This window comes from Apodemus sylvaticus, chromosome 23 (assembly GCF_947179515.1).
Source record: "Apodemus sylvaticus chromosome 23, mApoSyl1.1, whole genome shotgun sequence".
Taxonomy (NCBI): domain Eukaryota; kingdom Metazoa; phylum Chordata; class Mammalia; order Rodentia; family Muridae; genus Apodemus; species Apodemus sylvaticus.
Window position 1 is genome coordinate 21,231,359 of NC_067494.1, and position 15,875 is coordinate 21,247,233.

General features: G+C 43.0%; 1 protein-coding gene across 3 annotated transcripts; it reads left to right on the forward strand.

Moving 5' to 3' along the window:
• Nucleotides 1–228: 228 nt before the first annotated feature.
• Abracl (ABRA C-terminal like) lies at nt 229–11,085 on the forward strand. 3 transcript variants are annotated; one of them, XM_052169786.1, is made up of 3 exons: nt 229–441; nt 4,569–4,631; nt 10,550–11,085. In XM_052169786.1, exons 2-3 carry the CDS (start codon nt 4,571–4,573, stop codon nt 10,732–10,734), a joined length of 246 nt encoding a protein of 81 aa, XP_052025746.1. In that variant the 5' UTR covers nt 229–441; nt 4,569–4,570; the 3' UTR covers nt 10,735–11,085. The 3 variants fall into 3 exon arrangements, with proteins under 3 accessions (XP_052025746.1, XP_052025744.1, XP_052025745.1); XM_052169784.1 differs by having other exon boundaries at nt 349–441; nt 4,565–4,631; XM_052169785.1 differs by lacking the exon at nt 229–441 and adding an exon at nt 764–783 and having other exon boundaries at nt 4,565–4,631.
• Nucleotides 11,086–15,875: the final 4,790 nt, after the last annotated feature.

A 15,875-nucleotide genomic window follows, 5' to 3' on the forward strand; every position in this document is an offset into this window, starting at 1 on the left:
CTTTCTTTTTTGTCTTGAGTCTCTGTTTTCCTAGGAGACTTCAGTATTTAGCACGCTGGGGGCGCTTTTTCTCATGTTGGGTAAGATACTCTGGCAGGAAATCAAGACGCTTTAGACTATGGGTCCTGACTGAGTGGGACTGAGAGACGTGATGGTACTTTGTGTCTGCATTCCTAGAAGCCTGCCTCCGGCTTTGGTGTCTGCGCCTGTTTCCTCCTCCTAGGCGTGTCCCGGGAGAATGGGCGGCCCCTTTCCAGACAGCTCTTAGTCTTACTTGCCCCCCACGCCTGTCCTTGTCCCCTCCCTCCTCCACTGCAGCCTTTCTCTTAGCCCGGGCCACTTCCTTCTTCTGCCTGTTCCTCCCCAGGGCGCGGAAGCCGAGTACAGGGTTCAGATCCACGCGGCAGCCGCTCTTCAGGGAAGAAGGAAGCAATCGGAGAGGTGAGCTAGTCCGGACTGAGCCCCGGGCGGAGGGCAAGGACCCCGGGGTGCCGACGTGCAGTTAGAGGGGCCTTGGGCACGCGCCCCCTGTACCCCACTCGCGCTTTGAATTGAACCCCACTCGGCCGGCACACTTCCGCACTGGGCTCACGTGACGTTTTGCCGGCCGGGGGCGGACCGGGAAAGGATCAGCCCTAATCGATGTTTGCAGCGGCTTTGCACTTGGCGTAGGCTTGGTTGGGTGGGGGGCTAGGGTGAGGTTACGGGGTGGGGAAGGGCTGGAGGGGATCCGGGGGCAATGAAATGGGGTGATGACATTGCTCTCTGCAGTGCGGAGGGCAGGTGAGTGAGGGATCGCGGGACTCGTGGGGCTCCCCCGGGCTGTGCCTTCGGGTGGGGGACCGAGGGAGGGTGACTTGCGAAGACAAAGGCCTCCGGGACGAAGCGCTTGTGGTCCCGGGCTCTGCAGCCCTATGCAGTTCAGGGGTGAGGTAGTGGTACTCACAGGCGCCAGGATTTTGGGGATCCATATTTGGCAAGTCCCCAAACTTGTAGGAGGGATGACCAAATATGGAGTCTGCTCGAGCCAGCGAATCGAGAAAGGTGTGAGCCTTTGACCCGCGCCAGCTGTTAGTGATAGAAGCGGGCCTGGAAGATCGCCCAGCTCGCGTGTAAAGTTGGCTTCATTTCCTTGGCCCATCATCTCTGGAGTTTTAAAACGTAACTAGAGAAGGCTCCTGACATTCCTTTCCAAATGTGTATCGATGACGCTTTCTAGCATGTGCCACAGCCTTTCTCTTTGTGAGTCCCACTCAGACAGCCTCATTAGAGTCTGTGACAGTTACACAGTCCGGCTAACATCCGCCGCTGCTGTTCTTTTGGCCCAGCCTCTCACAGACGGTCTCTTTATCTTAGGCTTGCCCAGCTTATGACCTCTCATCGCTGTTGACCTCTCTCCAGTTGAAGGTTTCTCTCCTGCATTTAGGCTGCTGTGAGTCTTCCGAAGATTGTATAATGTGAATATTTTCTTCTCTGTTCCCCTCCGGTAATAAGTGACCGAAACCTACCAAGTTGTGTATGCAGTAGTAAACCTATTATCTTTCCTATTCATAGGGTCCAGACGGGGAGCCTTTTCTAGCTTTTGTAAATGATCTGCCTTAGTAAGCACTCAGTACATAAGGATACACTATTACATTAAGTTCATTTGCATAACAATAAAAGAATGGGAAGAACTGGCAAGATGGTGTGTTGGGAACATGACTTAGGTGGCATTAACCATTGTGAGCTTGTTTCATTCTCAATAAAATGAGATAGGTAATAGGCACTTTGTAGGGTTCTTTCTGAATCAGTGGGTAAAGGCGCTTGCTGTGAAGCCTGATTTTGATTCCTGTGACCCACATGGGAAAGCCCACAAGTTATATCTGACCTTCACAATCACGCCCTCCCCAAAATAAATAAATGTTTTTTAAAAAAAGGCTTTTTACAAAAGAATTATGAATTAACTCAGCTAAGGAACCTGGTGTGTAATTTCCGAGATTACAGTCATAGGTTCTACCACACCTAACATTTTTATGTAGGTTCTGGGGCTCAAACTCAGTAACCTCATGCTTGTAAAGCAAGTGTCTTACCAACTGAGTCATTCCCCTGCCTCCCAGTCTGCGTTTCTGTTATATCTGTTCATCCTAACCAGTAGAACATCAATGCCGAACAGTAAGACTATGCATATAAATATATTACGAGGATGCTAGTTATGTTATATTGTTTGCTTTTAAATAATAGGTTGTTAAGCTAACTGTTTGGATCGATATTCTTTAGCATGTAAATAATAGAAACTCCCACACATCCTACATGTTATCAACAGGGAAAATATCACTAGTTCATAAAATCAGAAGTTCCAGGATTGGGCACAGGCTGAGTTATTTTTAGGCCTAGATTTTCTTTCTCCTGGATTTCCCGGCTGGGTCTTCCCAATAGGGTGTCCATTTACACGAGGGTTGGAAATGCACACGTTAGAAACAGTGGAAAGGGTATTATTTACTAGTAGTCTAGCAGAATCTTGAGGCTGAGCGCGACTGTTTTGATTGAGAGCACTTGTTCTCAGACTTCCACTCGTGGGCCCCTACCTCCAAATAAATAATTTAAAAACACCTTAACAATAAAAGAATTCTGTGAATTGACTCAGATTAGTATCCTGACACCTTTAACCTGTCCTGCTGACTCTGGGTCACTTCTAGAGGTGACGGTCATGCTCTGTCCACATGCACAGGGAGGTTTTGTCCCCAAACAGAATGCAGACTGCTGGTGCCAGACTGGGAAAACAGTCCTGGCCCCACAAGACAGCAGCTGGTCACCACTGACACGGACAGGCTCCTTCCCACTGTTGTTCAGTACCCTCTTGGGGATAGCTTAGCTATTTAGTATCACTTTTAAATTGTACCTTGAAATTACATAATTATGCTCTCACCCACACCAAGATCCCCAATATAGTTGTATAGCATACTTTTTACTAAGAGAGTTACTTTTAATTGAAGGCTTTGCAATTTACTACAATGTCGGCCCCTTCATTATAATATTCATGCAAATCAGAGCAGGTGGTAGTGGCACTTTTCATCATTAACCGATCAAAAACCCCGTGTCCCAGTCAATGTCACTGAAGCAGCTGGTATCCAGTGGTATAAAGGCTATGGGGAGTTAGTAATACTCCATCTGGATGACGTTGTTTCTTGCCAGTCATCAGAGCTCCATCTTTAGCTCCTTATTCAACCTGCAGAGATTCTCTTGTGAAAGCAGATTGAATCTGTGCCCCTGTGGCTCCGTTGCTCCCACATGCTAATCTCTACTGGTTCCATCCGCCTATCCACTTGCTAGTTCTTGTTGGTTCATGAAACGACATTAGTTTAACCTCTCCTCTTGGTGCCAGGCATGATAACAAGGAGTATTTAAGTCAGATCCCCATGGAGAGAAATTTACCTTGTAGTGAGGAAAGCCCAGAAATCAGTAATTCCACCCGAACGAAATCCAGGGGAACAGCCAGTAGAGGGCTCTCCCGCAGGTTAGGGGATGCTTTCTGGAAGATAGTACATCCAAGCTGGTGATTTATGAGACATAGAAGGGTGGGTGGCAGTAAGTTGAGCAGAAGAAAGAAAGCGGAGAAGGTTGGTAGTGCTGCCAGCGATAGTTGATGAATGGAGACTCACGTAGCTGTGGCTTAGCATTCAAGTATACAGTGGAAGAGTCTACACTTGATCTTAGCCAAAAGGCCAAGAAGCGATAACGGAGAAGTCTAAAACAGAGGTCAGAATCTGGCCTGCAGAAGACATAGCAAGCCACGGCAGGGCTCAGCAAGTCTTAGCAGGTTCAATTCTTATCCTGGACTCTTCTTGATGGGACTGTGACTGGGCCTCATTACAAGCTATCCAATGCAGCCAGTTTTCACGGGCAGAATCCAGAGAAAGCCATAATGCTCCTGTACTGGAAATGGACGTTATCTCAGCACTGGCATGAGGTGTTAGATGGCCTGGGTATGAGTCTGTATCTCCTCTAGACCTCAGCGTCCTGGAGAGCAAGGAGCGTAGTTGACCTTGGCATTTCCACCTCCTAGTTCAGGACCTACCTCAGCTGTGCTCTGCGCTTTCTCTGTCTCCAAAATATTCCATTTACTCTTACCTTTGTCTACTTGATCTTCCTTCCCCATGATCCCCAAGGGGGGCCTGCCTGCACTGCCTCAGAACTACCATCCAGGCAGTGCTCGCCATATTGCGTTTCATCGGAGGCCCTTCTCTGCCTTGAGCGTGGATCCTGTTATCTTTTGCAGTTTTGATGCTTAGCAGAACTCTGCCACAAGCTGTGCACGGAGTAATACCGTTGTGAGGGCAAAGGCCATTTTCTCCCCAGTAGCCTGTAGGTCACAGGATGCTGGGCAACACTGAGGGAGATTCCATAAGTAGAAGGAAAACAGAGTTATATTAGTGCACTATACTTCATACTAGTAGAAAAAAAAAAGACATGGTCAATAATAGGGACACAAGCCGCTCGAGAAAGCAGAAGGACCCTTGGGTGGCTGCTGGCTGCCTGCCCGGTGGAGTACAAAACAGCTGTAATTGAGTCATCTTTTCTCTTTCAGTCAGCAATGAACGTGGAACATGAAGTTAACCTCCTCGTGGAGGAAATTCATCGTCTGGGTTCCAAAAGTAAGTATTTTAACGCCGAATGTTTCTTCTGAGTATACTACACGACCAGCATTCCAGAGAGGCCACTTAGGACTGATGTCAGTGAGTCAGCTGAGGTGGAAACTGCTCTTAGCCCTCAAGGGCTGTCTGAGACCTAGGGCTGTTGGGGTATCAGGTTTCTGAGGCAGAGAATAGTTGAGATTTTTTTTTTTAATAGAAAAAACACTGAGCTTTTGTTTTTTGTTTGTTTGTTTGCCTTGAACTCTGGTGTTTGATTTATATTTGAAATAGTTTCTTGTTGTTAAAATCATGGTTTTCTGATTTACTTTGCTACTATTTTGTGAATTTACAAGTAACTAGAGATTTAGACCGAATCTAATCAAATTATATAAAAAGAATTGTCCAATTAGTCTGGCCATCTCTAGAGAAACGAAATTTATAAAATGAATCTACATATGTATAAAAATGGATTTATTAGAATAGCTTCAAGCTGTGGTCCACAATGGTCCACTAGTCCAAGTCTCTTGGACATATTCAGTGGCAACTGGAATAATGGGATTCAGAGTTTTAAAATTATCATGTAAATCTTGTATCTCATAATCAAACACTCTTAGAATCTCAGGACCTGGGAGGTGGAGGCAGGAGGATTATGAGCTGAAGGCCAGCCTGACCTGTACCATGAGAAAAAAAAGTTACACCTTATGGCTTAATTCTTCTTATAATTGTTTGTTTGTAAATTACAATTTTTTTTAACTATAATAGGATAGACACACTTTAAAAATTCTAGGGGGCTGGAGAGATGGCTCAGTGACTAAGAGCATTGACTGCTCTTATAGAGGTCCTGAGTTCAAGTCCCAACAACCACATGGTGGCTCACAACCATCTGTAATGGGATCAGATGCCCTCTGGTGTGTCTGAAGACAGCTATGGTGTATTCATATAAATAAAAATTCTATTAAGCTGTTTCTTCTTAGTGTCTCTTGTATTAGTTGTCTTCCTTTCCTGTGTCTATGCGCATGGCTGTGTTTGGCCTATAGAAGCCAAAGGATAATCTCCGTGCTACTCCTCAGGACTCTTCTTTGAGTTGTTTTTGGAGACATGGTCTCTCACCAGGGTACAGGCTCACCAAATAGACCAGGCTGAGCGGCCAGTGAGCCCCGGGATCTTCCTATCCTTACTTTCTCCTCACTGTGCACCCCCCTTTCTAATTTGAGTTCTGCTGAGTGAATTCAAGGCCCCATGCTTGCCTGGCCTGTGTGTTTCTCCAGTCAGCTGTCTCCTCAGACCCTTGCATTTGTTTTCTACTCCTGCTGTAGCCAGTTACCACATATTTAGCAATGGTAAAGCAAGATGTTGAATACTAGGCTCTATCTCCTATTTTTTTTTGTTAGTTCAGGCATTTTATAAAGTCTCGCCAGGCTCCGATCCAGGGGCTGGACGGCTTCAGTCCTTTCTGGAGGGAATGAGGAGACTGTAGTTCCTTTCCTTCTAGCTAATACTTGACTTTACATTCTGGAGCTGCCTGCATTCCTTGGCTCATGGTTCTCCTTCTCTGTCTTCCGAACCAGCCACTGTGTGGAGAGTCACCTCACACTGCATCACTCAGCTTTACTCTTGTGTTCTCGAGAATTCTTATGATTCCTTGAACTGGACCCAGATAATCCAGAATAATGCCCCATGTTAGAGCCCTTCTTGAATCACATTTGAAACATTCCTTTTACCATGTAAGGCAAGGTACTCACAACTTTTTACGAATTCGAACATGAGTATCTTTGGGTGGCATTATTCTTTCTGCCCCCCCTGGGGTAGTCTTGGGATTAGAATTCATTTATGCTGACAGGCTAGGCAGGCAGGCGGTCCACTCCTGAGCCAGTCCTAGCCTCCTCCTCTTCCTCCTCCTCTCCCTCCTCCTCTCCCTCCTCCTCTCCCTCCTCCTCTCCCATCCTCCTCCTCCTGCTCCTCCTAGAGTCTTTTCTCATCACTTTATTTTGACAGCCTAACCAAAATGTTAAGATAGAACCATGTGGAACTGTTGTGGAGGTCACAGCCACATGAGTTTAATCATCTTGTCACTGACTACTGCTGCTCTCCACATGTGAAAAGCCCTTCATAAGTGTAAGCGACATAGGCACATTCCTTTCCCCCAAGCATCCTATTTCTTAATTGGTGAAGGGAGATAAAAATTGATGAGGCAATTATCGGGGAGGGGGAAGGCTTGCTGGACTGTGAGGTGCTGGCATTCAGTTCACTATGGTCGTAGTGAAGTAGGTTATGGATAACTGTAGAGTTGGGTTCACTTACTTGGTTAAGCCATGAGTCAAGTGAGACTTGGAAATGAAGTGTAGACAGGTTAGTTGGAAATGAAGTCTTACTTGACTCATGACAGGTTCGTTGAGGAAGGGACACATACGGTGAACTTGGAATGGGAATTAATTGGTGTTGGCATACAACACTGAGAAGACACAAAAGCATGTAGTTTATTAACATTTAGGTTCCTGGTCAAATATGCCCATTTGATGCAAGTCTGGGGAGTCTCCTTTTCACGGCCCCATATGTGTTCCTCTCCCACATCCCTAGGGTCTCTCTAGCTCCAGTTGGGTTGCAGTGCTTGGAATTACTATGCTGTTTGGATTGTTGAGAGCAGATTTCCAAAAATCTGTAGACTGATCCTATTCATGCAACCTGGTATTCATTAGTCCGGTTCAGCTGTCTTTAAAATTCTAACCTTTGCACTCCTGAAAGAGTGTCTGTGCTCTACCCTGCTGATCTGAAGTTCCACTTCAGAATGAACAACTTTACAAATGAGAAGACAAGATAATTATCATACCATCCATATGCATGAAGATACTTAAAAAATCATAGCTTCACCAGGACACCTTGACTTCATTGTTGGCAAAAGATGGCTTCCTGAATGGGAAATCATATATGGAACTATGTCATCTTTTGACATGTTATTGTTCATTATTTAAGTTGAGCCCAGAGTGATTTTGACTAATCTGCATATGATGTACGGAGCTCTGGCTAGAAATCGATGGAGGAAATTTTATCTGTTTCTTTTAAAGTCCTAATCTTTAAAGTCTCAGTTTTTCATACGGTTAGCAAAGATGAGGTGAAGAATGTGATTTCTTGGAGATCTAAATCCTTCCATCCAACAAGGAGATATTGGATTAAAAAAGAAATTCTGTTTCAGTCCTTAAGGTCTTCTTGAGGCAGCGGGAAGATGGCATGCTGGGGATGAACTGGGACTAGGTTCAGAGCATGGGCTTAGCTAGTTGTGATGACACATGCCTGTAATCCCAGGCCTCGGTAGTTCAAGGCCACCCTGGACTACTGAGGCCTTGTCTAAAAATATTTTTAAAAGAAGGTGAAACAGAAATATGGATTCCTGTGAGACTCCCTGGAAATGAATCCTGTTCCTCTCATACTTAATGGGTGATCCTGTACATTTTATCATGTTTCTCTGTCTTGGTTTGTGTAATAGTAATGTTTCAGTAATTCAAGTTTTTTTTCTGTCTTAAAGTATCTAAAGTAGAGACTAACTTAATGTTGCTTTGCTTTATTTAACTGGGGCAGTTTAATTGGACATAAAATAATGGTGCTTTTCAAATACAATAGTGCCTTTTCTTATACAGAATGAGCATTGAGTGCATTTTAATGACTGTAAATTCATTTAACAGTTCTAGGAACATAGCAAGGACTCAATAAATGTTGGCTATTATTACTAAAGTTTATGGTATGTGCTTTGATAAATACACAGATTAGTAAGACTAGATAACTAGTGATTAAGGAAATTGTGAAGGAATTCTCAAGGAAGGTTACAGTTGACTCTGTTCTTGAATAAAGTATTTAGGTAGAGAACAGGGTTGTCTTAGTTGAGGCTTGTTTGTGTGAAGAGACACCATGACCAAGTCAACTTTTATAAAGGATAACATTTTATTAGGGCTGTCTTAACAGTTTTAAAGGTTCAGTCCATTATCATCATGGTGGGAAGCATGGCACCATAGAGGCAGACATGGTACTGGAAGAGCTGCGAGTTGGACATCTTGATCCAAAGGCAGCAGCAGGAGACTCTCGTCTGTAGACAGCAGCCAGGAGGAGGGTCTCTTCAGCACTGGGCAGAGCTTGAGCATAGGACCGCAAAGCCCACCCTCATAGTGACACACTTCCTCCAACAAGGTCACACCTATTCCACAAAGGCCACACTTTCTAATAGTGTCACTTTCTGTGGGCCAAGCATTCAAACACCTGAGTCTATAGGGGTCAAACCTATTGAAACCACTACAAGGCTTCTAGGATGCTGGGCTGATCCCTCAACATGGATACAGATACAAAAGCCAGATCTTGGACAACTTGAGCAAGAACAGACTGTTCATTATGGCTGGGTCCAAACATGGAATGAAGTCACAGAAGACCAGGCAATGCTCAGTCCAGAGGGGCAAAGAGAGGCCATGTTCTTCACTTTGTTTTGTAGGTGACTGGTGACTATTGAAAGATCAATATAGAATAGTATCCGTCAAATTAGCATCTCTTATAATGTCTTCCATATGTTTTATTTCCAACTAATGTGAATGGTACATTGGGGGGTAAACATTGGGAGAGGGAGGCTGGTAAGGAGTAGCCTGTTACAGGTTGAAGTTACCTGGTTCAGAAACACTAAGGGCTTTAATTCAGCAACACATGGTCATTGGAGATGTGTGGTTACAATTACAAAGACACATGGAAGGGGTAGTCACCTGGATGTTTGTCAGACTGAAGGATGAGAAGGAAGAAAAACTCTAGGATTATACCCAAAGTTCTGCTTTTGGTACTTCTTTAGAAGTGTATTATAAATTGGGGTTTACTATTCTGGGAATTTTTTAAACAGCTTTACTGATATCTCTGAATCCTGGTAACAAGTTCACTTTCACCATCATTTGCGGGATGGGATAAGAGGTCAGCACGTGAAGGCTATCCAAGGCCATCTAGCATCTTTACCTATATCCACCCATCAGCAGTTGGGTAAACAGCAGAGCTTCTTTTCTCTACCTTATTTTTTAACACATATTTTATAACTGACACCCAAATGAAATAATCTTTTAAAAATAATTTCTGGGTCTCCCCCCCCCCCAGGAACTAAGATTCAGTGGTCACGATAGAGAGAAGAATATGACTTGTTTTAAGACCTACAATGAAACCCTGGACACTCTTGAGTATGTTCTGAACATGTTATCACCGTTCCATTTGTTGTCTTTATTAACCTGACAACTAACAAATTTAATTTTATTTATTTTTCAAAAGATTTGGTTTTTAACACCTTTATTTTAAAATAATATTTGTATGGGTGTTTTGCCAGCATATACATCTATGCACCTCATCATGCCTGGAGCCCATGGAAGTCAGGAGTGGGCATCAGATCCCATAGAAGTAGAATTACAAATAGTTGTAAGTTACCATATAGGTGCTAGGAAATTGAACCGCAGGCCCTCTGTAAAAACAATGTTCTTCACTTCTGAGCCATCTCTTAGTGCCAATTAACAATTTTGAAAATCAAACTTGAAAAATTTATCCACAACCTTAGTAGCACAGCATATTTACTTTTTTTTTGTTTTTTAAACTTTGAGGCCAGGTCTCATAGTGTAGCCCTGGATGGCTTAAACTTTGCTACATATACCAACCTGGCTTTGAACTTAGAGAGATCTGCCTACCACTGCCTCTTGAGTGCTGGGATTAAAGGCGCGTTTCACCATGACTGACCACATTCACATTTTATAAGCGCTTCTTTCTTTCCTTTGAGGTTTTGTCTAGAGAGCACACCATGTTTACTCTGCTACTTCAGGGTAGGAAGAAGCTCAGTGTTAAATTCTAATCTTGGTTACCCCTGGTTAGATGTTTCCAGAAGATGTTTTAGTTTGCCATCTATGGAGGCAAGACATCTACTAATATTGTGTTTTTCCACTTAGATGCTGATGGAAAATTAAGTGTCAAGTTTGGGGTCCTCTTCCGAGATGACAGATGTGCCAATCTCTTTGAAGCATTGGTAGGGACTCTGAAAGCTGCCAAACGAAGGAAGATTGTTACGTACGCAGGAGAGCTACTTTTGCAAGGTGTTCATGATGATGTTGACATTGTGTTGCTGCAAGATTAATGTGGTTTGCATAGCTTGGTGTATCTGGTAAACTGGAATAATTAAGTTAGAAGACAAACATGAACTTCCTTATGTATTTTTATAGAACTTTGTAAACAAAGGAGGACTTGTTGAGAAGTCCTGTTTTTATACCTTGAAGCAAAACATTACAATGTAAAATAAACAGAACCTGTTATTTTTCTTAAGAAGGTAATTGGGAAATGTAGGTGATGAAATGTTTTTGGAGGTGTGAAAAGACTTTTGTTTACTTAAACCATTCTTCAGACAATTTCTACAGGCACTTGACATTCTGTCACAGGTGCCATGAAAAAATGTTCCGTTTATGTAATAAAAACCATGTGACTGCCTTCACGTTTCCTTGGTGGCTGTGTTTTGTCATTTAAGTGTGAATGTGCCTCTTACAAATGAGTTTTTGTATCAAAATTAGGTCACTGTCATGGCCTTAATTGAGAAAAAAAATCTTAACACCATGAAATTAAACAAATAAGAATGCATATTATTATTGCAATGGATGCAAACTTAGCCTGAGGTAGGGGATAAGGCAAAAAGTAGATCTCTTCACTGTTCACTTAGAGTCAAACAAGGGGTTGGGGAATATCAAGCAGGGTAAAATCAATGAAGGTCACAGTATCCAAAGTGTGCACCATCACAGAGGAAGCAGAGCGAACCCTGAGAAGTGATGGGAACTGATTAGGAGGAGGACGGGACACGTAAGATGACCGATGACAGCAAAGGCGGGGTGTACATGAGCACGGTGGGATCTTGTTAAAGGTGGGCCATGAGGCTGGGTCAGGAAGGACGCGTTATGGAGAGGTGATTCATAATAGATAATCTCATTGGAAACTCAGAAACCAGAAAGAGTAATCAACCAAAATTTGAGCCAGAAACAAGGCCTAGTGGCACACACCAGCCACTCTCATCAACTGAGGTTGAGCTGGGAGGATCAGGGATTTGGGGCCAGCCTGGGGTCCACAGGGAGACTCTGTGTTGAAAGAAAAAAGCTGGAACATGGGCTTCTCATGATGAATGTGATGTTTTTGTGACTTGAAGGTGAGAGCAAGTGCCCTGCACAGGTAGTTAAGTTGATGTGCCCTGCACAGGTAGTTAAGTTCATGTGCCCTGCACAGGTAGTTAAGTAGTGAAGAGTTGGACCAGGAAAGAATTACACAAGAATCCTATGGAAGGAGTGATTGGCAGAAGGCAAAGGAGAAATGTCTTCTAAGCATACGTGGAAGAAAAACTCTAAAGTGGTTTTCTGCTGTGACAGGACCATGACTCAAACTTGTCATGGCTACTGTTTTAACAAAGTTGGTCACCTAGCATTCTTATCTATACTGATACCCACAATGTAGTCTTCTATATTTCCCTTTAGATTCCAGGTGGCCTGCTGTTGCTTTTATTTTATTAAAGATTTATTTATTTATTATATGTAAGTACACTGTAGCTGTCTTCAGACATTCCAGAAGAGGGTGTCAGATCTTGTTACAGATGGTTGTGAGCCACCATGTGATTGCTGGGATTTGAACTCAGAACCTTTGGAAGAGCAGTCGGTACTCTTAACCACTGAGCCATCTTACCAGCACCCCCTGTTACTGTTTTTAAAAAACAAAATCCCAAACGTTTGATTTACCAAAGACGATTTAGGAGCCAGATGCTGGGGTGGAAACCTGCTAGCTCAGAGAGGCAGAGAAAGCACCCAGCTGACCTTACCACTCCACCAACCATACTAGAAGAAAAAAGCTCCTCTTTCTCCATGCTGTCAAACACCCTCCATACTCTTGGATTTTCTTGTGTTCACTCACAATCAACTGGTTGGTTGTACTATCTATTTATTTAGCCACATGACTTTACTTCGTTTTACAGGAAGCTCTTGTGTTAAAGGTATGCATTAGGACTGAGCTGCACCACAACAACCTGTTTACAAAAAGCAGAAACCTCTTGGATAAAATGTGTGTTCTAGGACTGAGGCACACCACAATAAGGTTTTTCCAGTTCACAATCACAGGGTTCACAATGTGATCAAATATCCTACAACAGTGGCTCTTTCTCCCCCCCCTCCTCTCTCTCTCTCTCTCTCTCTCTCTCTCTCTCTCTTTTTTGAGACAAGGTTTTCCTTGGCTGTCCTGGAACTTGCTCTGTAGACCAGGCTGACCTCAAATTCACAGAGTTCCAGGCCTCTGCCTCCCTAGTGCTGGGATGAGAGGTGTGAGCCACCATTGTCTGGGTACTCATTTCTTTCATAACAACTTTATATATGGATCTTAGTTGCATCATTCATAGTTATAAATTTCATTTAATTTTAGTCAATTTTACAGTGAAATGTCTCTTTCTTGCCTACAAACAGGGTTCCAGTTAATTACCTTAGTAATATCCTCAGCTTGCTTTCCTATACAACCCAGGACCCCCTGCCTGAGTAGCACCATCCACAGTGGGCTACACCTTCCCATATCAATCACTAATCAAGAAAATTGCCTATAGATAAGCCTACAGGCTAATCAGCCAAATTGATAGGTGTAATTCACCAATGGAGCTTCTTTCTTCCCAGGTGATTGGTTTGTGTTAAGTTGGCAAAACTAAACAGCACAGACTGATTTTAGGTGTAGGGTTGTCACTTCATAGAATGGCATAGAAATCAAGTAACCTGGGGACAATGACAGAGTCAGTCTCAAGTCTGCACTGCAAAGGAAGACTGGGACATTATTTTGAATTGTTTTGTGTGCTATTGAGACAAGTTGTTAACAGTCCTGGTTGTCCTTGCACTTACTCTGTAGACCAGGCTAGCCTCAAACTCACAGAGATCTGCCTGCCTCTGCCTCCCCAGTGCTGGGACTAAACTCATGTAAAACCACACCTGGTGCTGAATTATTGCGATATAACAATTCTAACTTTATGTCTTAACAGTAGAAACAGTTTGATAGATACCACTAATCATGCAGTAACTTTCAAGTTCTACGACAGGATCTTATGTATTGAAATTATATGGCAGTCTAATTATAGCTTGGTATCAATATGGTAAACAGTTGTTAATTGAGTATTGACTAAAGATGCTTATGACTTTTGCATATGCAAATTTATTTTTTGTTTCCATCATAGATGACCCAACCATACCTTGGTGTCTTGGAGTCGTAATTTAAAAACAGGCTAAAGAGTTGATTTGAGGGATTTAATTGTTCCACTTACATCAGGTTTCCCTGGTGTCTGTCATGTGCCCATGGCTCTAGACAATACTGTTGGGAAAGCCCCTGAGCTGACAAATTATAAAAACATATGATAACCTGGATTGTTGGGTTTACTACCATGGTCCTCTGTGTCTAGAGAAACCCAAGAAAAACAAATGTACCATCTTCAATTTATCTATAGGCAAATAATCTTGGGGTTTCCTTTTCCTTTAAAAAAAAAACAGTTATAAATAAGTCTTCAAAGAAAATCAGCTCCTCAGGAGGCTTTGCTGGTGAGAAATCAAAGAACAAACCTGCTTTTCTGGAAGATGACTCAGTGTGAAAACCGCACCTCCTGAAGGCTCTCTCTCTCTCTGGCAGCCTCAACAACATTTCTTTAAAAAAATTTTTTTCCTTACATATCCTCTTTTAGTTACTGTTTGTTTAGATACTTTATTTAGACAGAATGGAAATCCAGTTAGCAATGTGAAGGGGTTAACTCGCAGGGTGGACATGGGACATTTAGGAAAACAAGATCTTATGACGTTCATAAAGGAGCCATAATAGAGCAGCTTGAGATGAGGATTCCCTACCAGAGGGATCTGAATGGCTTTTGTAGCTCACCCTGCCCCCATCATTTTGTAGCTTTTCAATACCTAAATACTCTGGAGATCTGATTCTGTAGGTCTAGATGTAGCCCAAACATATCCATGAGTATCCTTTCACGGCACTGGGGCTGCCACATTGGTACCACCTCGCCATTTTCATAGATTTTAGCTTTCCCTTCTCTTGTCTTTTCCTTTCTCCCATCTAACTCAGTTGTAAAAGTAGTGGCTTTTGTATGCCTGCCCTTGCTCTGAATAATGACTTGGACACTTTTATATTTATTAAAAGCTTCAGGCACTATAGCTGGGCAGATTCTGAGCTATTCTACCTAGACAGTGCTGGCCCAGCCTACTTTCCAGCCCTGTGCCCCATCACCTGCCATCTTAGTCTCTCCTGACACCTCCTTTTCATCCCAATAGCAACTCCTCTGGTCCCCACTTGAGACCAGACAACTCCTCTTGGTCCCCCTCTCTCTGTGCACAGTAGCCCTGTCTTTTGCTCTCCTGCCCAGCTATAGGCTGTTTAGTTCTTTTTTAGTCAACCAGAAGGTGATGGAGCACCATGTTTTACAAAATACTGAGTCATACCAAAGTCTGGAATGCAACCGGATCTCTGGGTACAGAAATTAGCATTCAAATACACAGTGCACATAAACATCCTCCAACAGTCAGCATAGTCGTTGTTGCTGATCACTGTTTTCTTTTTCTTTCTTTCTTTCTTTCTTTCTTTCTTTCTTTCTTTCTTTCTTTCTTTCTTTCTTTCTTTCTTTCTTTCTTTCTTTCTCTCTCTCTCTCTCTCTCTCTCTCTCTCTCTCTCTTTTCTTTTCTTTTCTTTTCTTTTCTTTTCTTTTCTTTTCTTTTCTTTTCTTTTTTGGTTTTTCGAGACAGGGTTTCTTTGTGTAGTCCTGGCTGTCCTGAACTCACTTTGTAGATCAGGCTGGCCTCAAACTCAGAAATCCGCCTGCCTCTGCCTCCCAAGTGCTGGGATTAAAGGCGTGTGCCACCACCGCCCGGCTGATCTCTGTTTTCTATGGTATATACCGCTACATCTGAGTTCAAATGCCTGAGCAAAGTATTGGGCACCAGGTACAGCGTTGCCATTAGATGGGAAAGGTAATTTCTAATGTTTCTGCTGTACAGTGGGTGACGCTAATTAACTATCACATTAAGTACTTGAAAATAATGAGAAGAGAGGAATTTTTTTTAAAGTGTTTTCACCACAAAGAAATGAGAAGTGGCTGAAGGACTAATCATCTTGATTTAATAATTGCACGATGCATGTATCAAAATATCACAATGTACCCTATAAATGTTCAATGTTGTCATTTGTTCATTAGAGCCAAACCAAAACAGATGCTCAGCAGAAGTCCAAGAGGCT

Coding starts and splice junctions, on each gene's coding strand:
- Abracl (XM_052169786.1), top strand. CDS start 4,571: ATGAACGTGGAACATGAAGTTAACCTCCTCGTGGAGGAAATTCATCGT. Junction 4,632..10,549: donor TCATCGTCTGGGTTCCAAAA/GTAAGTATTTTA, acceptor TTTTCCACTTAG/ATGCTGATGGAAAATTAAGT.